The sequence below is a fragment of the Pongo abelii genome, chromosome 9, assembly GCF_028885655.2.
Source record: "Pongo abelii isolate AG06213 chromosome 9, NHGRI_mPonAbe1-v2.0_pri, whole genome shotgun sequence".
In the NCBI taxonomy this organism is placed as follows: domain Eukaryota; kingdom Metazoa; phylum Chordata; class Mammalia; order Primates; family Hominidae; genus Pongo; species Pongo abelii.
In genome coordinates, this window is record NC_071994.2 from 71,369,214 (window position 1) to 71,396,886 (window position 27,673).

General features: G+C 41.2%; 1 protein-coding gene, 1 long non-coding RNA gene and 1 pseudogene across 4 annotated transcripts in view; 2 read left to right on the forward strand and 1 right to left on the reverse strand.

Annotated features, from left to right (window-relative positions):
• Nucleotides 1–25,601, forward strand: part of LOC134762118 (uncharacterized) — a 122,471-nt gene extending 96,870 nt beyond the window's left edge. For all 3 annotated transcript variants that reach the window (XR_010141779.1, XR_010141781.1, XR_010141780.1), the window contains exon 3: nucleotides 25,036–25,601. This is a non-coding gene — a long non-coding RNA (uncharacterized LOC134762118). The remainder of the gene's footprint in view (nucleotides 1–25,035) is intronic.
• LOC112135661 (5S ribosomal RNA) lies at nucleotides 6,462–6,580 on the reverse strand (annotated as a pseudogene).
• Nucleotides 20,408–21,501, forward strand: LOC100450516 (olfactory receptor 56A4). Its single transcript, XM_002822105.3, has one exon. It carries the CDS (start codon nucleotides 20,560–20,562, stop codon nucleotides 21,499–21,501), a length of 942 nt encoding a protein of 313 aa, XP_002822151.2. The 5' UTR covers nucleotides 20,408–20,559.
• Nucleotides 25,602–27,673: the final 2,072 nt, after the last annotated feature.

Sequence of the window (27,673 nt, forward strand, 5' to 3'; positions counted from 1 at the left end):
TCCCATCAATTCCTAATTTATTGAGAGTTTTTAGCATGAAGGGTTGTTGAATTTTGTCAAAGGCCTTTTCTGCATCTATTGAGATAATCATGTGGTTTTTGTCTTTGGTTCTGTTTATATGCTGGATTACATTTATTGATTTGCGTATATTGAACCAGCCTTGCATCCCAGGGATGAAGCCCACTTGATCATGGTGGATAAGCTTTTTGATGTGCTGCTGGATTCTGTTTGCCAGTATTTTATTGAGGATTTTTGCATCAATGTTCATCAAGGATATTGGTCTAAAATTCTCTTTTTTTGTTGTGTCTCTGCCAGGCCTTGGCATCAGGATGATGCTGGCCTCATAAAATGAGTTAGGGAGGATTCCCTCTTTTTGTATTGATTGGAATAGTTTCAGAAGGAATGGTACCAGCTCCTCCTTGTACCTCTGGTAGAATTCGGCTGTGAACCCATCTGGTCCTGGACTTTTTTTGGTTGGTAAGCTATTGATTATTGCCACAATTTCAGCTCCTGTTATTGGTCTATTCAGAGATTCGACTTCTTCCTGGTTTAGTCTTGGGAGGGTGTATGTGTTGAGGAATTTATCCATTTCTTCCAGATTTTCTAGTTTATTTGCATAGAGGTGTTTGTAATATTCTCTGATGGTAGTTTGTATTTCTGTGGGATCGGTGGTGATATCCCCTTTATCATTTTTTATTGCATCTATTTGATTCTTCTCTCTTTTTTTCTTTATTAATCTTGCTAGCGGTCTATCAATTTTGTTGATCCTTTCAAAAAACCAGCTCCTGGATTCATTTATTTTTTGAAGGGTTTTTTGTGTCTCTATTTCCTTCAGTTCTGCTCTGATTTTAGTTATTTCTTGCCTTCTGCTAGCTTTTGAATGTGTTTGCTCTTGCTTTTCTAGTTCTTTTAATTGTGATGTTAGGGTGTCAATTTTGGATCTTTCCTGCTTTCTCTTGTGGGCATTTAGTGCTATAAATTTCCCTCTACACACTGCTTTGAATGCATCCCAGAGATTCTGGTATGTTGTGTCTTGGTTCTCGTTGGTTTCAAAGAACATCTTTATTTCTGCCTTCATTTCGTTATGTACCCAGTAGTCATTCAGGAGCAGGTTGTTCAGTTTCCATGTAGTTGAGCGGTTTTGAGTGAGATTCTTAATCCTGAGTTCTAGCTTGATTGCACTGTGATCTGAGAGACAGTTTGTTACATTTCTGTTCTTTTACATTTATTGAGGAGAGCTTTACTTCCAAGTATGTGGTCAATTTTGGAATAGGTGTGGTGTGGTGCTGAAAAAAATGTATATTCTGTTGATTTGGGGTGGAGAGTTCTGTAGATGTCTATTAGGTCCACTTGGTGCAGAGCTGAGTTCAATTCCTGGGTATCCTTGTTGACTTTCTGTCTCGTTGATCTGTCTAATGTTGATAGTGGGGTGTTAAAGTCTCCCATTATTAATGTGTGGGAGTCTAAGTCTCTTTGTAGGTCACTCAGGACTTGCTTTATGAATCTGGGTGCTCCTGTATTGGGTGCATATATATTTAGGATAGTTAGCTCTTCTTGTTGAATTAATCCCTTTACCATTATGTAATGGCCTTCTTTGTCTCTTTTGATCTTTGTTGGTTTAAAGTCTGTTTTATCAGAGACTAGGATTGCAACCCCTGCCTTTTTTTGTTTTCCATTTGCTTGGTAGATCTTCCTCCATCCTTTTATTTTGAGCCTATGTGTGTCTCTGCACGTGAGATGGGTTTCCTGAATACAGCACACTGATGGGTCTTGAGTCTTTATCCAGTTTGCCAGTCTGTGTCTTTTAATTGGAGCATTTAGTCCATTTACATTTAAAGTTAATATTGTTATGTGTGAATTTGATCCTGTCATTATGATGTTAGCTGGATATTTTGCTCGTTAGTTGATGCAGTCTCTTCCTAGTCTCAATGTTCTTTACATTTCGGTATGATTTTGCAGTGGCTGGTACCGGTTGTGCCTTTCCATGTTTAGTGCTTCCTTCAGGAGCTCTTTTAGGGCAGGCCTGGTGGTGACAAAATCTCTCAGCATTTGCTTGTCTGTAAAGGATTTTATTTCTCCTTCACTTATGAAGCTTAGTTTGGCAGGATATGAAATTCTGGGTTGAAAATTCTTTTCTTTAAGAATGTTGAATATCGGCCCCCACTCTCTTCTGGCTTGTAGGGTTTCTGCCGAGAGATCCGCTGTTAGTCTGATGGGCTTCCCTTTGATGGTAACCCGACCTTTCTCTCTGGCTGCCCTTAACATTTTTTCCTTCATTTCAACTTTGGTGAATCTGACAATTATGTGTCTTGGAGTTGCTCTTCTCGAGGAGTATCTTTGTGGCGTTCTCTGTATTTCCTGAATCTGAATGTTGGCCTGCCTTGCTAGATTGGGGAAGTTCTCCTGGATAATATCCTGCAGAGTGTTTTCCAACTTGTTTCCATTCTCCCCATCACTTTCAGGTACACCAATCAGACGTAGATTTGGTCTTTTCACATAGTCCCACATTTCTTGGAGGCTTTGCTCGTTTCTTTTTATTCTTTTTTCTCTAAACTTCCCTTCTCGCTTCATTTCATTCATTTCATCTTCCAGGGCTGATACCCTTTCTTCCATTTGATCGCATCGGCTCCTGAGGCTTCTGCATTCTTCACGTAGTTCTCGAGCCTTGGTTTTCAGCTCCATCAGCTCCTTTAAGCACTTCTCTGTATTGGTTATTCTAGTTATACATTCTTCTAAATTTTTTTCAAAGTTTTCAACTTCTTTGCCTTTGGTTTGAATATCCTCCCGTAGCTCGGAGTAATTTGATCGTCTGAAGCCTTCTTCTCTCAGCTCGTCAAAGTCATTCTCCGTCCAGCTTTGTTCCGTTGCTGGTGAGGAACTGCGTTCCTTTGGAGGAGGAGAGGTACTCTGGTTTTTAGAGTTTCCAGTTTTTCTGCTCTGTTTTTTCCCCATCTTTGTGGTTTTATCTACTTTTGGTCTTTGATGATGGTGATGTACAGATGGGTTTTTGGTGTGGATGTCCTTTCTGTTAGTTTTCCTTCTAACAGACAGAACCCTTAGCTGCAGGTCTGTTGGAGTACCTGGCCGGCCGTGTGAGGTGTCAGTCTGCCCCTGCTGGGGGGTGCCTCCCAGTTAGGCTGCTCGGGGGTCAGGGGTCAGGGACCCACTTGAGGAGGCAGTCAGCCCGTTCTCAGATCTCCAGCTGCGTGCTGGGAGAACCACTGCTCTCCTCACAGCTGTCAGACAGGGACATTTAAGTCTGCAGAGGTTACTGCTGTCTTTTTGTTTGTCTGTGTCCTGCCCCCAGAGGTGGAGCCTACAGAGGCAGGCAGGCCTCCTTGAGCTGTGGTGGGCTCCACCCAGTTCAAGCTTCCAGGCTGCTTTGTTTACCTAAGCGAGCCTGGGCAATGGCGGGCGCCCCTCCCCCAGCCTCGCTGCCGACTTGCTGTTTGATCTCAGACTGCTGTGCTAGCAATCAGCGAGACTCCGTGGGCGTAGGACCCTCTGAGCCAGGTGCAGGCTATACTCTCCTGGGGCACCGTTTCCTAAGGCCGTCGGAAAAGCACAGTATTCGGGTGGGAGTGGCCCGATTTTCCAGGTGCCGTCTGTCACCCCTAGAAGGGGAACTCCCTGACCCCTTGCGCTTCCCGAGTGAGGCAATGCCTCGCCCCTGCTTCGGCTGGCGCACGGTGCGCTCACCCACTGACCTGCGCCCACTGTCTGGCACTCCCTAGTGAGATGAACACGGTACCTCAGATGGAAATGCAGAAATCACCCGTCTTCTGCGTCGCTCGCGCTGGGAGCTGTAGACCGGAGCTGTTCCTATTCGGCCATCTTCAACATATTGTCTTTTTAAATTGGAAAGACAATTGGGAGGCAATTTAACTATGGGGGCGGGTCTTTCCTGCACCCGTAATTCTCATGATAGTGAATGAATCTCATAAGATCTGATGGTTTAAAAAAACTAGAGTTTTCCTGCACAAGCTCCTCTCTTTTCCTGCCATCACCCATGCAAGATGTAAGTTGCTCCTTCTTGTCTTCTGCCATGATTGTGAGGCTTCCCCAGCCTTGTGGAATTGTAAGTCCAATTAAACCTATTTCTTTTGTAAATTGCCCAGTTTCAGATATGTCTTTATCAGCGGCACAAGAAAATGGACTAATATATGATGTATCACATTTATTGATTTGCATTGGACCATTTTGCATTCCTGGGATAAATCCCACTTGATTATGATGTATTATCTTTTTGATGTGTTGGTGGATTTGATTTGCTAGTATTTTGTGGAGGATTTTTACATCTATGTTCATCACGAATATTGGCTTGTAGTTTTTTTTCTGTTGTGTTGTTGTTTGTTTTTGGTGTCAGGGTAGTAATAGCCTGGTGGAATGAGTTAGGAATAATTCCCTCCTCTTTAATTTTTTGGAATAGTTTTAGAAGAATTGGTGTTATTTCTTCTTTACAAATTTGGTAGTATAAGGCAGTAAAACTTTCTGTCCCTGTGCTTTTCTTTGTTGGCAGGCTTTTTATTACTGATTCAATCTCATTACTATTGGTGTTTTCAGGTTTTCTATTTCTTCCTTGTTCAATCTCATTAGGTTGTATATGTCCAGGAATTTGTCCATTTCCTCTAGGTTTTCTAGTTTGTTAGTATACAGTTCCCAATAGTCACTGATAATATTTTGTATTTCTATGGTATCAGTTGTAGTATCTTCTTTTTTGTTTCTGATTTTATTGGCATCTTCTCTCTTTTTCTTTTGATTAGTCTAGCTAGAGGTTTATCAATATTGTTTATCTTTTCAAAGAACCAAATTTTCACTTTTTTTTTGTCTTTTTGAGGCTTTTTAAAGTTCTATTCTGATTTTTATTGTTTTCTTTTACTAATTTTGGATTTTGTATGTTTTTGCTACTCTAATTTCTTGAGGTGCATTATTAGGTTGTTTACATGAAATCTTTCTACTCTTTTGATATAGGCATTTATTGCTATAAACTTTTCTCCTAGCACTGCTTTTGCTGTACTCCATAGTTTTTGGTATATTGTGTTTTCATTTTTATTTGTTTCAATAATTTTAAAAATTTTATTCTCAATTTCTTCATTAACTCAATGATCATTTAGGAGCTTGTTTAATTTCCATTTATTTGTACAGTTTCCAAAGTTTTAGTTTTATTCTACTGTGATCTGAGAAGATTTAAAAAATTTGTTGAGACTTGTTTTGTTGCCCAATACGTATTCTATTTTGGACAATGTTCTTTGTGCTGATGAGATGAATGTATATTCTACAGCTGTTGGATAAAATGTTTTGTGTTATTTCAATTTAGTCTAAAGTGCATTTGAACTCAATTTTTCTTTGCTGACTTTCTGTCTAGATAATCTGTCTAATGCTGAGAGTTGGGCATTGGTGTCTCTGCCTATTATTATATTGGTGTGTATCCCTCGCTTTCAACCTAATAATAATTACTTTATATATCTGGGTGCTAGAGTGTTGGGTGAATATATATATATATACATATATATATATACACACACACATATATATACACACACACACATAATTGTTATATTTGCTTGCTGAATTGATCCCTTTGTCATCATATAATTACCTTCTCTGTCTCTTTTTACTATAATATTTATGACTTAAAGTCTGTTTAATCTGACATAAGTATAGTTACTCCTGTCCACCTTTGGTTTCAATTTGCATGAAATATCTTTTTCTATCTCTCCACTTTCAGTCTATATTTATTGTATAGGTGAAGTGAGTTTCTTGTAGGCAGCGCATAGTTGGGTCATTAAAAAATCTTATCAGCCAGTCTACATCTTTTAAGTGGAAATTTAATTTGTTTACATTAGAAGTTATTGCTGACAGATGAGAACTTATTCCCACCATTTTGTTAACTGTTTCCTAGTTGTTTTGTATATCCTTTCCTCCTTTTTTGGATTTGTGTCCCTGCCCAAATCTTATGTCAAATTGTAATCTCCAGTGTTGGAGGTGGGACCTAGTGAGAGGTGATTGAATTATGAGGGTGGTTTCTTGGTTAGCAGTTTTTTTCTTTCAGCATTTTGAACATAGCATTCTATTCTCTCCTGACCTGTAAGATTTCTGCTGAGAAATCTGCCCTTAATCTGATAGACGCTCCCTTAGATGTGACTTGATGCTTTTCTCTTGCTATTTTTAGAATTCTTTGTTTTAAACTTCTAGTAGTTTAACTATAATATATCTTGGAGAATACCTTTTTGGTTTTTATTTATTTGAGAATATTTGAGCTTCCTATATCTAGATGTCTAAATCTTTTGTAAAACTTGGAGAGTTTTTGGCAATTATTTTGTTAAATAGGTTTTATTTGCATTTGCTTATCTCTACTCTCTTCTCTCTTCTCTTTCTAGAACACCTAAAATTTGAATATTTGACCATTTAATGGTGTCACATATATCACAAAGGGTTTCTTCATCTTTCAGAATTTTTTTTTCCTACAGCACCCAATATTCCCAGGAAGTCTCTCATCCAAGTACTAACCGGGCCTGACCCTGCTTAGCTTCCAAGATCCAGTGAAATTGGATGCATTCAGGGTAGTATGGCCATAGACTAAAAATTCTTTTTTTTTCTTTTGGTCTGACTGAATTATTTTCAAAAGCCTGTCTTCAAGTTCTGAAGTTATTTCTTCTGCTTAACCTAGTCTATTGTTGAAACTCTATTGTGTTTTTTATTTCTTTCATTGAATTATTCAGTTCCGAGTTTTCTGTTTCTTTTCTTTTTTTTAATGATATCTATCTCTTTGTTGAATTTCTCATTTAGATTCTGAATTGATTTTCTGTTTTTTTTTTGTATTACTTATTTGTGTTCTCTTGCATCTCACTGAACTTCTTTAATAATATTATTTGAAATTCTTTTGCAGGCATTTCATAAATTTCTTTTTCATTGGAATCTGTTGCTGTAGAATTACCGTGTTACTTTGGAGATGTCATGTTTTCTTGCTTTTTCACATTTCTTGCTTCCTCACATTGGTATCTGCACATTTGGTATAACAGTCTCTTTTTTCCATTTTTTTTTAAGATTCACTTTTGTAAGAAAAGAATTTTTGTGTGTGTGTGCATGTATCTATAGTGTTAGTTGGGTAGGGCACTTTAGTTTTGATTTTGGGTGCTTGCAGTAGTGTAGTCTACCTAGGAGTTCTTCAGTTGTAATCAGTGAGTATTAGTCCATGCTTACACTGCTAGAAAGAAATACCTAAGACTGCATAATTTATTTAAAAAAGACATTTAATTGGCTTATGGTTCCACAGGCTGTACAGGAAGCATGGCAACCTCTGCTTCTGGTGAGGCTTCAGGGAGATTTTACTCATGGAGGAAGGCAAAACAGGAGCAGGCATCTTACATAGCAAGAGCAGGACCGAGAGAGAGTGGGGAGTTGCTACACACTTTTAAACAACCATATCTCATGATAATATTCACTATCATGAGAACAGCACCCAGGGGGATGGTGTTAAACCATTCATGAGAAACCACCCTCATAATTCAATCACCTCTCACTAGGTCCCACCTCCAACATTGGAGATTATAATTCGACATGAGATTTGGGCAGGGACACAAATCCACACCATAGCATTCCATCCCTGGCCCCTTGCAAATCTCATGTCCTTCTCACATGGCAAAATACAATTATGCCTTCCCAACAGTCCCCCAAAGTCATTCCAGCATTAACTTGAAAGTCCAAAGTCCAAAGTCCAAAGTCACATTTAAGACAAAGCTAGTCCCCTCTACCTATGAACCTGTAAAATCAAAAACAAGTTACTTCCATCATATCACGGGGGTACAGGCAGTAAGAAATTGGCCAAAAGAAAAGTGCTACAGGCCCCATGGAAGTCTGAAACCCAGCAAGGAAGTCATTAAGTCTTAAAGCTCCAGAATAATCTCCTTTGACTCCATGTTCCACATCCAGGGCACACTGATGCAAGAGGTGGGCTCCCAAGGCCTTGGACAGCTCTGCCCCTGTGGCTTTGGAGGGTTCAGTCCCCACTGTTCTCACAGGCTGGCATTGAGTACCTATGGCTTTTCCAGGCACAGGATGCAAGCTGCTGGCGGCCCTAGAATACCAGAATCTAGAGGATGGTGGCCCTGTTCTTACAGCTCCACTAGGCAGTGTCCCAGTGGGAACTATGCGAGGCTCCAACCCCATATCGCACTCTCTGAAGCAGTGGCCTGAGCTATACCTGAGCCACTTTGAACCAGGGATGGAGCTGGAGCAGCTGGGATGCAAACAGCAGTGTCCCCAGGCTGTGCAGGACAGCAGTGTCCCCAGGCTGTGCAGGGCAGCAGGGCCCTGAGCCTGGCTAACAAAACCATTCTTCCCTCCTAGGCTTCTGGACCTGTGATGGAAGGGGCTTCTGTGAAGGTCTCTGAAATGCCTTTGAGATTTTTTCCCCATTGTTTTGGGTATTAGTACTCGGTTTCTTTTTACTTATGCATATTTCTGCAGACTGCTTGAATGCCTCCCTGAAAACGGGCTTTCCCTTTCTACCACATGGCCAGGTTGCAAATTTTTCAAACTTTTATGCTCTGCTTCCCTTTTAGATATAAGTTCCAGTTTCAGGTAATTTTTTTCCCCCCATGAATATGAGCATAGGCTGCATCTTGAATGCTTTGTTGCTTAGAATTTTTTTTCTGCCACATACCCTAAGTCATCTCTCTCAAGATCAAAGTTCCACAGATTCCTGGACAGGGGCACAATCCAACAAAGCTCTTTGCCAAGGTGTAACAAAGGTGACCTTTACTCCAGTTCCCAATAAATTCCTCTTTTCCATCTGAGACCTCCTCAGCCTGGACGTCATTATCCATAGCACTTTCAGCATTTTGCTCACAAAAATTTAACAGATCTCTAGGAAGGTCCAAACTTTCCCTCATCTTCTTGTCTTCTGAGCCCTCCACATTCTTCCAACGTCTGTCCATTACCCGGTTCCAAAGTTGCTTCCACACTTTCAGGTATCTTTATCAAAATGCCTCACTCTTTGGTACCAGTTAGCTCATAGTTACACAGGCTGTATAGGAAGCATAACAGCATCTGCTTCTGGTGAGGACTCAGGGAGCTTTTACTTATGGAGGAAGGCAAAGAAGGAGCAGGTATCTTACATGGCAGGAGCATGACCAAGAAAGAGGGAGAAGGTGCTACATACTTTTAAACAAATAGATCTTATGATAACTATTGACCATCATGAGAGCAGCACCCGGAGGATGGTGTTAAACCATTCTTGGAAAGCAGCCCCGTGAGTCGATCGTCTCCCACCAGGCCCTACCTTCAACATTAAGGATTACAGTTTAACATGAGATTTGGGTGGGGACACAGATCCAAACTATATCATAGTGTCATTAGTTTTTGTGTTTTTTTTCTCAGTGGCTTAGGCTGTGGTTGTTATTGTAGACTTCAGGCTTTGCTGGGGACAATGATGTCAGATGTGCTGGGCTTTGAGCACCAGTGGTGGCAGTAGTGGGCTGCGTTTTCCTGTCTTTGGGCCAGTAGGCAGCATACGTGGACTCTGGTGTTAGCAAGTTGAGATGAGCTGATTCTTAAACCTTCAGGAAGCTTGTTTGGGTACTGGTAGTGGCAGTGGTGGGCCAGGTGTTTGTGCTGATCCTTGGGTCTCTGGGTAGCATGCATTGTGTTGGCAGTGGTAGCAGTGATTGCAGGGCATCCCTCTGCTTCCAGGTGGCATGCACAGGTTGCTGGGAGTGTTGGTGACAGGCTGGGAAGGCAAGTCCTCAGGACCCCAGGTAGCACATATAGGTGGGTGCCAGTGGTGACAGACAATGCTGGCCTGTCTTTAGGCTCTCTGATGGTGCACATGGGCACAAGCTATGATGAGTGGGGTGAAGTGATTTCTAAACTCCCAGACAGTGTGCTTGGGCATCAGCCACAGGTGTTTTGTTTCATTATTAGGCTCTCTGGTGGTGCACACATGTGCCAGAAGCAGAAGGCAGAGTGGGTTGATCCCTAGGTTCCTGGACTGCACAGCCGAGTGGGCCCAAGCAAAACTCAGGGTGCCATGTCCACCCTGCTAAGGGCACTGGGTTCCTGTACCTCAGGGAGATGCTTTGTGCAGGGCCACCTGGGGCAGTGTCCCCAGATTCCACCCCACATCAGGGTGACTGCCAGGCCTGACACTCCCAACAGCTTGGCCTGGGGCCCATGATCTGCTCCTGGAGGATCCCCCTCAACAACTGCCTCCTCCTGCAGGGCGGCAAGCTGGGCAAGGGGGAGTTCTGGGCTGCCCTTGACCATCAGGACTACAGCCGGAGCTTGTGGAGATGTCACCCCTGCCTCCAATGCCAGCCTGTGCCCAGCAAGGGCCTGGAGCCCCTGCCACAGGCTGTGAGGGGATGTGGCTGAGGCTGCATGCTCCACGGAGCTGATGGGAGCCAGGAGCAGGCAGCAGCCCCACCCTCCCAGGCATGGCTGCAGCCGCCCAAATCAGGGCTGTGGACCTGGACCTCCCTGCGCTCTTGTGCAGGAGTCCCACACCCCTGGGCACAGATGCAGCCACCCAAGTTGGGGCTGTAGACCCGGGCCTCTCTGCACTCTTGGGGGCTCAGGAAGGCCACCCTCTGCCCTTGCAGGGTCAGAGGTGCCTGTTCCTGCTGCATGGCCTCTCCACACTCCCAGCACCCACTCAGATCTCAGAGCAGAGTTGGGGCTGAGCTTGGGTGCTATCACAGCCCAGCTGGTGTGCACATGCTCAGACCCTGCCACCTTGGCTGCCCTGGACTTTGGGCACTGACAAGTGTTGGAGGAAAGCTGAGGGAGGTGCTGAGGGTGGCTTGGCAGTGGCCTGAAGGTGCCCCTTGGTGCAATTAGCCTGAGCACCATGGATGGAGGCAGGAGGCAGATGGACTGGAGTGAGGACTTGTGGTGCCTTTTCTGGGCTTGCCCCCGGCTGCCCATGGACCAGTCATGCACACTTTCTCTACTATAAGGCCCGTAAAAGCCCCTGGCTCAGCCAGAGCAGAGAAGAGGATCGAGAGATAATGAGATGACCAGCTGCAGGGAGGAGCTACCCTCTTCCCTAAGAACTGCAGACAATAGGATGACCTGCCTGCAGAGAGGAGCCACACACTCTATGCCTCCTCTTTGCTGAGAGCTGCCGACAACATGATGACCAGCTGAGGAGCTACCCTCTCTGCTGATAGCTGAACACTTGCTGGGATGACCAGGTGCAGAGAGGGACTACTTTCTCTGCTGACAACCAACAATTTGTTGGCATGACCTATCTGCAGAAAGGAGCTACCCTCTCTGCTAGAAGTTAAACACTTGTGAGGACACCCTGGCTACAGACAGGAACTGCCCACTTCAGGTCTTCTCTGAGCTGTTCTATTGCTCAATAAACCTCCTCTTCATCTTGCTCACCCTCCACTTGTCTGTATACTTCATTCTTCCTGGTCACAGGACAAAATCTCGGGACCTGCTGAATGGCAAGGCTAAAAGAGTTGCTGTAACAGAAACAGGGCTGAAAATGCTCCTTGCTGACCACATTGCAGGTGAAGAGAGGAGCTATAGCCCTTTTGGGAGCCCAGACCTGGGAGCTCCCTGAGCCAGGGTTGTGACTCCCTCTTTGGGGTCCTATGGTTCCTGGTGTCTCCAAGCTTCTGGGCACCACCACATTCCCTGGTGCCAGCCGGGGAAGCTGCTTGCAGTGTGCCTAGTCCAGCTGCAGCCACACAGAGAACTGGTGCCCATTCTGGCACCTGGATCTGTCTGCCCATGGCAGCAGCTGGAATGTCTGACTGCAGAGTGGCCAGACCCCACACTCGCTCACACCCACCCCTCACTGCTCTGTGCCTGACTCCAGTCTCCCTTGGAGGTGTGGGATCGAGGCTGGTAGCATGAGTTGAGTGTAACCTGCCAGGCCAAATGGACAGAACGAGCCGAGTGGGCCCAGGCAAAACTCAGGCAAAGGCACCAATGGCCAAAATTTCTAGCCATAAAAGCGACACCCCAAAGATCCCATAACATTGTCATTGATTAAAATGCCATCATGTGTCATTTGCCACATGATTGTACTTTCAGGATAAATTGAATGCTCTGGATAATGTCAGGACATGTTTTGAACCGAGGCAGATAAAATACAGGTATCTAGATTCATTACCTGTCCAGCTTGATCCAGAGAAAGAGAGAAAAGTTACATGAACAGAGCTAACAAGGGTTTAAAATGCAAAAATTTATTATTTACGAACATTTTCTAATGTCTCACACTGAAGGTTTATTCCATCCATCACATTAGTATATGAGTGCTGCCCTCCACATAAAGAGCATTCCTGACTTCCTTTTCATGGCAGACTATGCAGCAAGAAAAATTCTTCAGCTGTTAAATAAAAAAAATATATATATATAAAATAAATCTCCTCTCAAAAGCACAGTTATGTTTGCAAGAAACTAATTTGCTAGTTAGTGATCAAAAAGTGATGAGAGATGTAATAAGACTGATAGACATTGTATTTATGGCTGTGATAGGAGCATTTATTAGTTTCTGCACAAAGGGGTTTGCATTTTAACTTTCTGACTCTTTTATAATAACACAGCTTAAAACACAAACACATTTTAAGTGGTTATACACATACAGAAAATAAGAATTTGAATACTCACAAGGGGAGGAGATAAAATTAAGGCACCCAGATACTCACAGTACCAGGGATCAGTACTTTTAGTGAAGGGGCAGACAAAAGAAACCACTCATACATTCACGTGCACACACCCACACACACACACACATTTCTGTCTTGAACTAGGCATTAGAAAGAATAAAAAAAAACCCTCAGATAGGTATGATTTGATATTTATAAATATATGGTCTGGGGAATCCCAAGGGGAGAAATTAATATGAATTGTAATCTACAAAGAATAAAAATTTCTTTCTCACACTTCTGATGGGTAGGAAGTCCAAGATCAAGATGCTGGCAATTTCAATGTCTGATGAGATCCTGGTTTCTGCTTTTAACATGATACTTTTAACATTGTTCTAACATGGTGAAACTGCAAAAGGAGGCAAAAACGACCTAGCTAGTTTCTTCTAGCTCTTTTATAAAAGCGCTAATCCTAATGAGGGAATATCTCTCATGCCCTAATCATCTCCCAAAGGCTACACCTCTTAATACTTTTGTATTAGGAAGGGATTAAGTTTCAATGAACCTTTTGAAGAGGACCCAAACATTCAAACCATAGCAGTGTATTTAGGGTGATCCTAAGAGATCTAACAGAAATAGTTTGTTGATCATAAACTAGCATTTCAAAATTACAAAGCTGGCATGAGCAAGAGTCAGTAGAATTAGATATCAGAATTTTGGAAAACAGGATTATCAGTCACAAGTTATATATAACATAGCTATGTTTAAAATGATTAAATAAATTAAAGATGGAGTAAAAAAAGCATGAGAAAGAAGTCCTAATTTATTGGAAAACCAGGTATTTTTGAAAAAAAAAACTATGACTTCTAGAATATCTAAAAAATGTAGTCACTGACATTAAGACAGATTACAAAAGAGTGATATAGCTTAGTTGAGAACTGATAAAATGGAGCTAACGTTGAAGAGCTTAATCTGAAACCAATACAATTTGAAAGAGAATGGAATGGGAAATAGAGGTTAAAAGATAAAGAGAATTTAAAAAGAAGGTTCAGTATAGATGGAACTGGATTTGCACAGAAGAATGTAGAAAATAGGGAGGAGGAGAAACATTCAAAGGGATAATGGGTGAATTATCTTCAGATTCAGGAGCTTAATTAATCATAAAGAGAATAACTTTTAAAATAAATCTAGACTCATTTACTAACATTCAAAACCCCAAAGACAAAAAGTTCTGAATAGAGCCGGATAAATAGTACATTACCTACAGAGGAGCGGCAATTTGACAGACAATACAATTCTTAACAGCAATAGACATCAGAAGTCTGTGGAAATATATAATGTATTATGTGTGTGTGTGTGCATGTGCTCACACGTATGTGTGTGTAACTCAAATAAATTGAAATATATTGAATTGAATATATTAAATTTGAATACACATGTAAAATACTTGTCAATAATCAGATTTTTATCCAGCTAAATCGTCACTATAAAAGCTGCTTGAATTAATCAAACATAAACATATTTGTAAAAGCACTGAAGAGTTAAGAAGGAAAAATCATAATTTAGGAGCAGGTAAAAACTGAGAGAGAGAAACCCTGGACTTACAGCTTCATTTGTTCTGAAGACTTTTGCCAATCTAGAAGAAATCAGCATGAAATGGAGCAAAAATTTGGCAATTTCCTGGCATGATGAAAGAAAAATCAATGGCAGAGTCTGATGGGATCTTGGTAAATACTCTCAGGATGTGGTTGAACTGGAAATGTATCAGTCTTTGTGTTGACTGGTGATTTTTACCTCTATTACATTGGCAAAGACCCTGTTTCCAAATAAGATTACATTAACATGCTAGGGGTTAGGATTTCAACATATCTTTATTAGGGGTACAATTCAACTCACAACATGCATTACTTAGATTCTACATCAGTAAATTGTGGATTATAATAATATATCTCTCATTTGGTTAATATTAGGATTAGATGAAATAACAGGTAATAATCAGAATAACATGACCCATTAATATCTCAATGAAGATTTATTATGATAAATACATACAGGATATATACAGGATATAAATACAGGATAATACAATCCTTGGTGTAATTGTATGCTATGTTTTGGTCTCCCTCTCTAAGATGGCAGGAATGATTCTTTGTTGTACTGCATTTATAACATGTTGTATAGGGCTTAGTAGATTATAGAGTCAAGATTAATGTTTGTTAAATGAAAAAATAAATTTAATTTTATCCTCGCAACTACCATGTATTGAAAGGTTCATTATCCTCATATTTCAGATGCTGAAATTGTGGTTCTGAGAGTCTCTAACATTGCCCAAGTAGTAGCAGCCTGAAAGTGGTAAAACAAGCATTCAAACAAAAGCATCACATTTTCTCTTCCCAACATTCCCAAGATCTGAGAGTGAGAGGAACTATTTATTTATAAGAAATTCTGAGGATAAGAATATTTTGCACAGTTTAAATTGCATGCTCTTAGCAATATACATTTCCTTGAGCGATTATTCACTCATGAAATAGTTTTCTTCATTTAGCATGTCTACTAACTTTATTTGATGCTTCCATTGTCCTTGGAGCTTTACCTCAGACATCTACATAGCAAGATAGAGATGCAGCCAGAGTTACTGTATGTAAGGAGTGAGATTATATTCCATCTACATTTTTGCCCTAATGTCTCCTTCTCAGCAGTTGTGGGGAGGAAATCATGAATCCTAGAAAAAGACTTGTTCTTCTCTCTCTAAGATTCTTGTGCCCAAAGCCCACATGATCCTGAATATTCTTCAGGAGAGCCTATATTCTAGGTCCTATTGTGCATGAGTGGTGACTGTTCTGGTGACCATTTCATTTGTTTTTTCAAGGAAGCAATGCCAGGCATTGCACTACGGAAAGTGAGTATTGTTAACAATTGCATTGTCTGAAACCACACTTAGGAAACAAAAAGTTTAGACAAAGAAAAGCCATGAACATAAAATCTTGGACATGACACCATGAGCATGAAGAGGGCCACTCCCAGGGATCTGTGGGGTCCAGACCACTGATATCCCACTGCATGAGAAAGGTTCACAGGAAAAGCACTCTCTGCTCCCCTCAATTGGCCATGGTCCATGCTCCTTTCATTAGTAGGAATGTTCCTCTACTACTTCCCTCTAGAGTTACAGTGCTGAGGATAGCCTGATTCAGTTTCTTCCTTACTGGTGTATTCAGAGAAATTATCCTGAAAGAATTCCCATCACTCAGTTTCCTTACACTTTTTTTTTCTAGGATTTCTTTTTCTTTTTCTTTCTCTTCCCTCCTTTATTCCTATCTTTCCTTTCTTATTTTTAAAATAAAATTATATATAAAGTGTACAAAGTGATGTTTTGATACACATAGAGTGCATCACACTGAATACTACAGTCACATTAATTAACACATCCATTGCTTCACATGGTTACCTTTTTTTGTGGTGGCAAGTCTTAAGATCTATTGTCTTAGCAAATTTTAACCATACGATAAAATATTATTCCCATCCCCACATTTCACATTAGATCTCTAGAACTTATTCATACTTTTAACAGAAATTTTATATCCTTTGACAAACATCTCTCCATTTCCCTCTCTCCCTGCCCCTTGGTAACCACCAATCTACTCTTTGCTTCTGTGAATTTGACTTTTTAAGATTTCACACATAATGTGAAATTATGCAATATTTTTCTTTCTGTGTCTGGCTTATTTTACCTAGATGAATGCCATTTTCGTTAATTAGACTTCTCAAGTGCCTTTGAACTCTTTCACCCTCACTCTACTCCCAGTGCTGAACACCTTTCACAACATACTCTCCTGGGATATGGACCATAGGGCCCCAGGATCCAGGTGCCTAATAATGGCACCAATTCTTATGAGTAGCGTGGAGGGAAGGGACTAGTGGAGTCAGGGTCCATAAAATCAGCCTCCGCAGCTCCTGTAGAAAACAGCAAGAAATAGCAGCAGTACAGCCTTCTGGAGTTGGTGAGTCTCAAGGTGGGGCCAAGGAAATTATGAGGAAGTGGATGCTGATGAGTGGAGGCGGAATCCAGGATCCTGGTGTGAAAAGGACATAGAACTCTTTCAATAAGGCCTAGTGTAGTAGATGACAACCTTGCCACAGTACTTAGGTTCTGGTACAAGCGTTACTGACCTATGGCTGTGATTTCCCTCAGAGCTGAGGCTAAGTCATTTCATGGCTTGTAGACTCAAAACTTCTGTAGGCTCAAAAACTCCTAACTGTATCATAGCTATGAGGCCAAGGCTCTGTGCCTAGCTAGGTCATAATCTTCCTTTCTTCCCTAAATTCATCTATGAACCTAGGTGACTGCTTCTTCTAGGCAATCATAGCTGGGCTCAAATCTTCCATTGCCATTTTGGTTAGTTCAGAATCTGTCTGACTTTTCCGGACTGTTAATGACTCGTGGTCAGAGACCATGTTTTGCTCATTGACACCTGGAATGAATAACCACAATGACCACTCCTTTGTGAATATCAGTCTAGGAGTATGAATTGATGTAGTTGGCACACTGAAGATCCAAAAGAATGCCCCAGATGGTCAACAATTCTTCATTTCTCAGATTAGGAGGCCTCAATTTCACTAAGGAAAATTCAGAGGGAGGAAAAATCATTCCAGCTATTAAGGAATTACAAAGTAACTATGAAACAAAGCTGAAAGTATATTATTACCTGGAAGAATCTATCAGTGCTACAAGAAGTCCAAAAGAACATATGTCTTCCTGTATTTGTTAAAAAATCTGGGAGGCATTCCTGACTGCAGGCTTTCTCTGTCTCCTTAATCTTTCTTACACTAAATTTTCTTGTAGCCCTCCTCACCCCTCAAAATTACCCTTTCTTCTCCATTTACATGGTTATTACTTTTGTTCAGATCTTAATCACTTTTCCTTTGAACTATTGGGACTCTCCAAAAAGCCTCCCTACCTTCTGCGATTCCCCTTTGTCCTATCTGCTATGGTCTCAGTGTTTGTGTCCTCAGAAAATTCATATGTTGAAATTCTAACCTCCCTCCCACCTCCAAGATGATGGTATTAGAAAGTGGAACCTTTGTGAGGTAATTCGGTTATGATGGCTTATGGTTGAGACTGGTACCTGTATAAAAGAGATGGTAGAGAGCTAGCTAGCCCCTTCCACCATGTCAGGACACAATGAGAAGGTGCCACCTCTGAACTAAGAAATGAGCTCTAGCCAGACACAGAATCTGCTGGCACTTTGATCTTATACTTCTTAGCTTCCAGAACTACGAGATTTGAATGTTTGTTGTTTATAAGCCACCCAGTTTACGGTATTTTGTTTCAGCGGTTAAAGTGGTCTAAGACACCATCTATTGCATATCACGTTCCTTTTCAAATATTCTGTGATTTCCTACAGTGTACGTGACAATGCCTACTGTCAGACAGACTTCTGAGGATCCTCTCAAGGCTGCCACTACTTCCCTTCAAACATCTTTTGATACTCTACTCTCCTGCCTCCTTTTCCCCAAAGAACTTGGGATGCAGTAGCCCCTAATGTCTCATTACCAGTCATTACTTAACATCCATGAAGGCAGGTTTTTTTGTTCTTACCTTTGCCTAAAAGGACAGTCTTTATTCTCTCCCAGGAAATGTTACCTCATTTTTTTTTGTCCTTTGATGCTCTTAGCTTGTTGCATCTTTTGACCTAGCAGAACTTCAGAATATGACAGCCCCTTTCCCCTCCCACAATAACACCTAAAGTTATGTATCATTTATTCTATTTCATTTGTGAGAAAACTGGGCAATATGGAGTTGAAATAGCTTTTAGGTTTACACGATCAGTATAAGAGCCAGAATTGTCATTTGTTTCTGCTTGAGGCTAACTTTTAAACCATATTACACTGCTTCATTATCTGAAATATTGCCTCCTTATTTTATGATTGTCATTATTAGAGCCACAACTGTACTGCATTATAAATGTTTGCAGGTCAATTTTCTCTATTAATTAGGTAAGCTCTCAAAAGATAATGGTTTTTGCTTAATCTATGCAATGTGCTGCTGTCTTTAGCATTCTGACAAGGAACTAAGAAAACACCATTTTCTCACTTGTTTGAATAGATCAAGCCATTCAGAGTAGCTATACTTGAGATTATTGGAAAGGAGAAGCTTTACAGATAAGGTGAATTAGTTCAATCTTATTTCTCAAATTCACACTGAGGGTCATTTTCCTAATCAGATATTGAAATGCAGGGCAGAACTGATACACAATTGTGCCTACTCTAGTTTTAACTCCTGAATTCTTGGTTTGTTTTAAAGCCCTACAATGGGTAGATTTTTAAAAATAATGTATATTGTATAATTTATGTTTAGAAAGTCTGGAATATTCAAGGTGAAAGTTCTTGGATTAAATAAATACTTCCATTATCTTCTCTGGCAGCTAGAGTCTTCTAATATCTTCTCATGCACACCTGAATCCTCTTAGAGAAGACCTGTCAAATGGGACAAGGGTGAAGGATCAGTCATTGTAGCTATGCTGATTACACACTTCCTAATCTCCCTCTCTTTTTTCTTTTTTCTTTTTTTTTTTTTTTTTTTTTTGAGACGGAGTCTCATTTTGTTGCCAGGCTGGAGTGCAGTGGCGTGATCTCAGCTCACGGCAACCTCTGCCCCCCAGGTCTGGTTCAGGCAATTCTGCCTCAGCCTCCCAATATCTGGGATTACAGGCATGCACCACCACAGCCAGTTAATTTTTGTATTTTTAATAGAGACAGGGTTTCATCATGTTGGCCAGGCTAGTCTTGAACTCCTGACCTCATGATCTGCCTGCCTTTGCCTTCCAAAGCTAGGCTCCCTCTCTTATCCTGCCATGACTCCCTGGCTACTTTCTGTCTCTTTGGCTGTGACAGTCATTGCTGTTACCCTTCTTAGTACTTGGCCTCTTTCTCTTTGTTTAGTAGTCAGGGAAAACAAATGATACCCCACAAAAGAAACAGCTGTAATCAAAGCAGATGAGTTTACAGAATGTAGATTACATATGGTAAGGATAATTGGATCCTGGTCACAAAGAAGAATAGGTAATTTTACTTACCAGGTAAGTGGGTTCTTGCATAGATTTACTTGCCTAAAACTCACTCTCTGACTTCTATTCCATCTTTGGTGAACTTCAGCTCATTTGATTAGAGCAGGTCCTCACGTAACGTCATTTCACACAACGTTCTGTCATTATAATGCTGACAAGGAAAAAAATGGATTTCAGGTGGGGGCCACTGCCTGTGTGGTGTTTGCATGTTCTCTCCATGTCTGCCTGGGTACTTTAGTTTTCCAGGTACTCTAGTTTCCTTCTACAACCCAACGATGTACAGCTTAATTCTAAATTGTCCCAGTGTGACTGAGTGGTTGTGTGTGTGAGTGCTCTCTGTAATGCAATGGCGTCCTGGTTCCCTGAGCTTTTGGGAACCAACCCAAAGCTGCTGGGATAAGCTTGGACCACCTGTAACATTGAACTGGAATAAGTGGGTTGAGAAATGAATGAATGAATGAATGAAAATCATTGTAAAGTAAAAATTAGTAAAGTGTACTGAAATCATATAAGCGCATGACAATAAATGATACTTGTGATTGCTGGTTTTTAAACTGCATGTTGGTAGAAGATTCTTCTTACAATTTTCCTTTGTCTCTATTTTATTATCTATAACATTAGGATAACAATATTAATTACTCCTTAGTATTGTTTAAAAGGATGAAATGAGATCATGGATATAAAACATTGTGGCTGGCTGGCATATGATACATATTTGGTTAAATATAAGGGAAGGTGACGACAGTGATTTTAAAAACTTTATTGGGACAGATACAGGGCCTCAGTGGAAACCCACACTCTACTACGTCTAAAACACATACCTTTTATGTTTCTGTACTTCTCTCCTACATTTTAAGGTACCCTGGATCTCCAGATTGATCAGGAAACTTTACATGGCATCACCCAGCAATGACTCCACTGCCCCAGTCTCTGAATTCCTTCTCATCTGCTTCCCCAACTTCCAGAGTTGGCAGCACTGGCTCTCCCTGCCCCTCAGCCTTCTCTTCCTCCTGGCCATGGGGGCTAACACCACCCTCCTGATCACCATACAGCTGGAGGCCTCTCTGCACCAGCCCCTGTACTACCTGCTCAGCCTTCTCTCCCTGCTGGACATCGTGCTCTGTCTCACAGTCATCCCCAAGGTCCTGGCCATCTTCTGGTTTGACCTCAGGTCAATCAGCTTCCCAGCCTGCTTCCTCCAGATGTTCATCATGAACAGTTTTTTGACCATGGAGTCTTGCACATTCATGGTCATGGCCTATGACCGTTATGTGGCCATCTGCCATCCATTGAGATACCCGTCTATCATCACTGACCAGTTTGTGGCTAGGGCTGTCGTCTTTGTTATAGCCCGGAATGCCTTTGTTTCTCTTCCTGTTCCCATGCTTTCTGCCAGGCTCAGATACTGTGCAGGAAACATAATCAAGAACTGCATCTGCACTAACCTGTCTGTGTCCAAACTCTCTTGTGATGACATCACTTTCAATCAGCTCTACCAGTTTGTGGCAGGCTGGACCCTGTTGGGTTCTGACCTTATCCTTATTGTTATCTCCTATTGTTTTATATTGAAAGCTGTGCTAAGGATCAAGGCAGAGGGTGCTGTGGCCAAGGCCTTGAGCACATGTGGTTCCCACTTCATCCTCATCCTCTTCTTCAGCACAGTCCTGCTGGTTCTGGTCATCACTAACCTGGCCAGGAAGAGAATTCCTCCAGATGTCCCCATTCTGCTCAACATCCTACACCACCTCATTCCCCCAGCTCTGAACCCCATTGTTTATGGTGTGAGAACCAAGAAGATCAAGCAGGGAATCCAAAACCTGCTGAAGAGGTTGTAAGAGTAAAAAGGATTAGATCCACCTTTAGAGTTGTTGATTAAAATTTGGAAATAGGGAATTACTTTTATGTTGGAAAGGAAATTTCACTTTTAAATCCTGGCCTGAGTTCTGATTCTTCTGTTCTCAATATCTCAGGCGACAATGAACACATTTATTTGTGAATCTTTGTTTTCTGTTGCTTGAAAGGAAACCTCCCTTTTCTGGATTCTATGGTTACTTCGGAATTTTTCCTGATCTAATCTGCAACGAAAAATCTTGCCAAGACTTTGACAAATGGAGCTGTATTAGAATGGAAGTGTTTGACTGCTAAAGAAACAAATTTTATATAATGCCCTTAAAAAGATCACCCTGTCTTCTGATTTGCAAATGACACTGATTCATTTCTTGTCTCTGATTCAGCCTGGCAGACGGCTACCTGGCTTGGGTGCGATGAAGGCATGGCTTGGGTTAAGCACAGATGTTGACCCTGGAACAACTTGGGGTTTAGTGCCTTGCCCTGAATACCCTGACTCTCTTCCATGGCACCTGAGGCAGGTGTGCTATTCACTGGCTCCTAAAATTCTCCTAGACCCAGTTAAGATATTCAGTCTGTACCACCTCTCTGAGGGCAGCATTTCCTATTCTTTCTCTCTACTTAGATTTTCTTTCTTCGGTTTTTGGTTTGTAAATGAGGTTGACGATGTTTTAGGATTTTTAGATTGGGGAGGAGTTGTATTGTTTGAAGTGTTTTATGTTCTTTTCTTCATCATCTTCATCTTCATGTTGTTATAATCCTAGTTCCTATCCCACCTTGAACTGCCTATCCAAGGCACAAATGAGCCATCCTATTCACTCCCTCTGTTGCTGTTTGCTGCAGCTGCCCTCCTGAGCTGGGGCTGGCAAAGCTGCCAACAGTTTCCCAGACATGAAAGTTCTAGGGTTTGTTTTTCACAGAATAGTGTATTCTACTATTTTGGCATTTCCTTCTTAATGATGCCACACAGTTCGGTATCCCCAAGGAATATTTAACAGTCTTAATCTGTCTCTTTTGGGGATGCGAATTAAGATTTCAAGTCCATCATTTGTCCAAGCATTGTTTGACAACTGTCCCAATTGGACTATCCTACTTTCATTTGTACTGAAGCTTATCTTTGCTGAATGACTTGTATTAAAATTAATATCTCTACAGTGTTAAAAAATTTTATATGTTGCAGCATTTTTTATTACAGACCTCCTATATTCTAGCCCTAACATACTTTTGACTTATCTTAAACTTTGTTTTCTCTGCTACTGTAGCCCAAATGAGCTGCTCATTATTTCTTGAAAATTACTTATTCCCATTTTGCTCTCTCTCTTCAATCATTTGGTGCTTCTCAGATCAGCCTTCTTTTACCATTGTCACCATTTGCCAAACCCCATCTTTCCTACCGGGTTTAATTCAAATGCCACCTCCCATAGTAGGCAGTACGTCTTCCTTCCCTGATCCTCCCAACTGGGATCATTATTCTTGCATCTTGTGGCTGTATTTCTTTCTCTGACACTGTCATAAGCTTCTTTTAGGTTGAGAGTATTTTATTCATCTTTAAAATTCTGCATGGCTACTTTTACTGTCTCTTATACAGATAAATTTAAAATAAAAATGTGTTGAACAAAATGTGTAGAACATTTTATAAGTGATCTCTTATCCCTCGTTTTCTTTGATAACTACTTGGAAACAACAATAAAATCTTATACTATTATGTGTCCTTACAGTACCTAACAGAAAGCCTTATTTTTGCCAGCACAAAATGAACCTCTATATAGTGAAGACCATTAGGATTGAGACAGTCTGGACAACTGGAATTGGATTCTCAGATAAAATAATTTGGCTAAATTTGTGTACTCAGATTTTGTGAACTTTGGCTAAACTCATAAATTCTGGCTTTATTACCTTGAAAATGGTGTTAATTTATTTTTTATTGTTTTTTCAAAGAGTGAATTAACTAATAAAAATTTTTATACAGTAAGCATATACACATTAAATTATATACACATTGAATGATTTATTATCATTTCCCTAAGCATGCTGCTTCCCCTGTTGCCCTCCGAATAATAGGCTGACCATTATTGCACACCTTATTTACCTTGGGGTGTAAGGTATCCATGGAATTTGAGTCCTCCTCTGTCCCTCTAGTTATTTTTGTCACTAGTTTATTTTCTCGAGAAGTTCTCTTGCTTATGTGAGGGTTATCACGTAGGAACTCCAAACTATTGGGTGCCCCATAAGACTTTTAGTTGAACGTAGCCTATTTATATCCATTTCAGTCTGGGTGCACCACGAGGCTCTCCACAAGCATCCCTTCAGAAACACATAGGGACAGCCATTGAAGATATGTGGCTATAATACCACTCCGGTGCTCACATTCTTTAAGGCTACGAGGCTTCCAATGCCACTTGCCCCTCCAAATTGTACCAACAATCCCATCTTGTATGTTTGAGAGAGCATGACACAATAATCATAAAATAGGAAACTGTTTTCACCAAGTCCAAGCAGCTGTCTTGGTAAATTATCTTTGTAATTCATGACCACACAGTGTGCAGAGGCTTGACTGCTTTGCAATCCCTGCTCAAAGCAGTGTTAAGAATCCTCACTCTCAGTTTACCTATAAAATAGCAAATGAAATAAACAGAGTCCATAAATGTTGTGTTACATATTTTCTCCAGAGTGTCCTATTGGGTTCTTATTTTAGTCCAACTTTTCTTCTTGGGGTAGAATAACTTCTGCAACCTCTCTCAAAATCAGGTGTCACTTGGCGCTTCATCTGAGAAAAGCTGTTCAGTTATTATTCGCTGTGTCTGAAGCATTTACAATAGAAAAGAGTGATTGTCCCTTTCCTTGGTGTTATCACTTTCCTTGGTGTTATCTACGGCTCTCCCTTCTATCATAATTTCCCCCTTTTTTTTGCTTTATTATCCTTCCTAATAATGATGTTTGAGGAAACATCAGGGAGACTTGAGGCATTATAAATAAAAATTAAAATCTTATATACTTGAAAAACAAATATTTCTAGACTTAGGAGAGAGAGAACTTCACTTCAAACTTTAGGTATACTCTTAGGAAAATTATGTTTAAATGAGAATTACATAGTATCCATAAACCGGGGTTATTTTATTATAGCCAGTATACGAAAATGGGCTATAAAGCATAATATATTAGAGACATATCATTTCCCTATTACCTACATCACAGTGGCTTCAAAATTGGAATGGGCAAGTGGAACATTTGTTATTAATGATAAGAGCATGAAAATCCAACTCACTCACTGGACCGGTGTAAGATTTGTCCAAATGTGTGTGACAAGTGAAGGAAAAATGCCTTGGAAAGCCTCTCGGTACCAGCAATAAGAGTGAGGAAACTGGAGAGGATGCTGAGACACAATCCTCTCTCTTTCTCACCTCACAAGTCTGGGCTCCAAGAATGAGACGGTGGGATGACAATTGTGTTGCAGACAATGGTGCATAACTGGGTGAGATTTTACCTATGTCACTTTGAACTTCTCTCTCTGTCTTCCAAAGGAAACCTTGGAAGCCAAGGTCGGAGCTGCTGAGATAACGCTCATGGAGCTGAGAGGTACAGTCCAGTCTTTGGAGATAGACCTGGACTGGATGAGAAATCTGAAGTCCAGCTTAGAGAACAGCCTGAGGGAGGTGGAGGCCCGCTATGCCCTGCAGATGGAGCAGCTCAATGGGATCCTGCTGCACCTGGAGTCGGAGCTGGCGGAGACCTGAGCAGACAGGCAGCGCCAGGCCCATGAGTAGAAAGCCCTGCTGAATATCAAGGTCAAGCGGGAGGCTGAGATGGCCACCTACCGCTGCCTGCTGGAAGACAGCGAAGACTTCAATGTTGGTTGTTGCCTTGGACAGCCCCAACTCCATGCAAACCATTCAAAAGACTACCACCCGCCAGACAGTGGACGGCAAAGTGATGTTTGAGACCGATAACACCAAAGTTCTGAGACATTAAGCCAGCAGAGGCAGAGTACCCTTTAGGGAGCAGGAGGCCAATAAAAAGTTTAGAAGTTAAAAAAAATGTTGGTTACATGTTAAACTGATAATACTTTAGATATGCTGAATAAAATAACATATTAAATTCAATTTTACATGTTTTCTTTTACTTTTTAAAGATGGCTAGTAAAAATTTAAAATGACATGTGGTTTGCATTATATTAATATTTCTCTTATAGTCATTATAGGGCTGCTACAGAGTATAGGGAAAGTTATAACATATTAGGCAAAATGGAAGGGCCAATTTGTGTCTTCCAACTTATAAATACACCTTCTTATATTTACACTTAATTCTCACTTTTGAGAAACAGGTTTTTACATTCTCAGAAAAGAGAGTAAAGCTGAGTCTAGGAGTGTCCAACAGTCATTAGGACAACTGCCATTGTTGATGAAAAAAATGGGTGAAGGTGGACTTCCTCAGAGTGTTAAAGAGTATCATCTTTCTAGAGATGGCTGCATTTGCTTTATAACAGGTCTCCCACCATCTGCGCTTGACCTCTTCTCATCCGTTCTCATAGGATGATATTTTGTTAATGAGATTTTGATCATGTCTCAATCGTCTGCTTAAAATTCTTCATGGTGTTCCATGGCGTTTTAGCCTAAAAGACCCAGCATGCTCCAGTTCCTGCTTAAACTCTAGGCTCAGTTCCTGAGTACTAAAATCGCAAATTTTAACAATCCTTTCAGGTCTTTGAAAATACCAAGGTCCCTTTCCTCCTGCTTCACAGGTTTGTATCCTCAGCCTATCCCCACACCTCCCTTCACTTTTAACCAATTCTTATGGGCACTAACTTGAATAGGGAGGGCTTTCCTGAACTCCCCAGACTGGGAAGGTCCTATGTACTTACTATATGTCATCCCATGACTAGTGAAAACCTTTTTATCATGTAGATATTTATGAACATCTAATAGACTACCTGGAATTGGTAGATACCTAATCTACCAATCTGCCATCTACTTATTTATTCCCAAGGAGAATGTGGCTACCAGGTGGAGTGGGAAGTTTCGCTCCACCTAGTGGAGAAGCTCTGTTACTTCGGTGGGAAGCTTGTTACTGGGTAACGGAGATGGGACCAAGGAAAAGATCTGCTTGGTGATGGAAAAATAAAATCAAGAAGGCCTCAGCCCATCTCATTGGGAACTTCCTGGGATGGACTGTTGGAGAAGCCCTATTTGTCCCGCATGCATCATGGCAATGGGGTTGAGGCCCTTGGGTTTGTCACAGTCCTACAGAGGAGAGGCAAAATGCTCAACTCACCTGAGGCAGGCAGCATTTGTCTTTTTTCAGAAACATACTCTGAAGCACAGATTTGCATGCAGGAAGTTTATCGAGAAACATACAGGAGAACAATGATTGTCAGGGAGTGAGAGGAGCAAAATGGGGCAGAAGAAGAAATTAAACTATGATCTAGTTTTCTCAGATGACTCAGCTAACCCAATGGGACCTCTCGAGCTAGGATGACTCTTCAGTGTTGTTTAAGATTGAAGAAAGGGAGCCAAGATTTTGTATTCTTATATCAGCAGTCATTGGGTGTGAACTGTGTTGGAGAAGGAAAAGTAAACTATGGTGAGGGCTCTCTCTTTGGCCAAAGAGGAGTGACTTAGTTATGAACTTCCAGCAGCCGACACTCCTAGCATCTGAAAGAATGAGCACATTGAACAACAGCATCCACTAAATAATTTACTGGGGTCCAAGATTGTTCTGTGAGAATGAGAGGTCTGAGCTCACAGAGCAATGTGAAATTTCCTAGCTCACTGCATGAGGTTTCCTAGCACACTGTCAGGATGTACAGGCTTACGGGTAATGACCAACACTGGACAGACATGGTCCACGTGGTTAGGTGCAGGAGCCACTCCCTGCTTGGCCTCTCTGCCCAATCACCCATCCCTGTGGGCTGTATCCTTAGCTCTGTGCCTTTCCAGCCAAACTGGGGGCTAACTTAGGCTTTGTCCAGGTTGTCTATGAGTCCTCTGGGACCTGCCAATTGGTAATAACATCCTGCTTGCCCAGTGGTGCTCACAGTCACCATCACTGCCCTGGGAAAGTATCAAGGATAAACTTTCCTTTCAGATGAAGATGACAGAAGCAGTGATAAGTTGGTGCACAGGAATTCAGCGGTGGAAAATGAGGTCAGTTTCTGGGTTTACA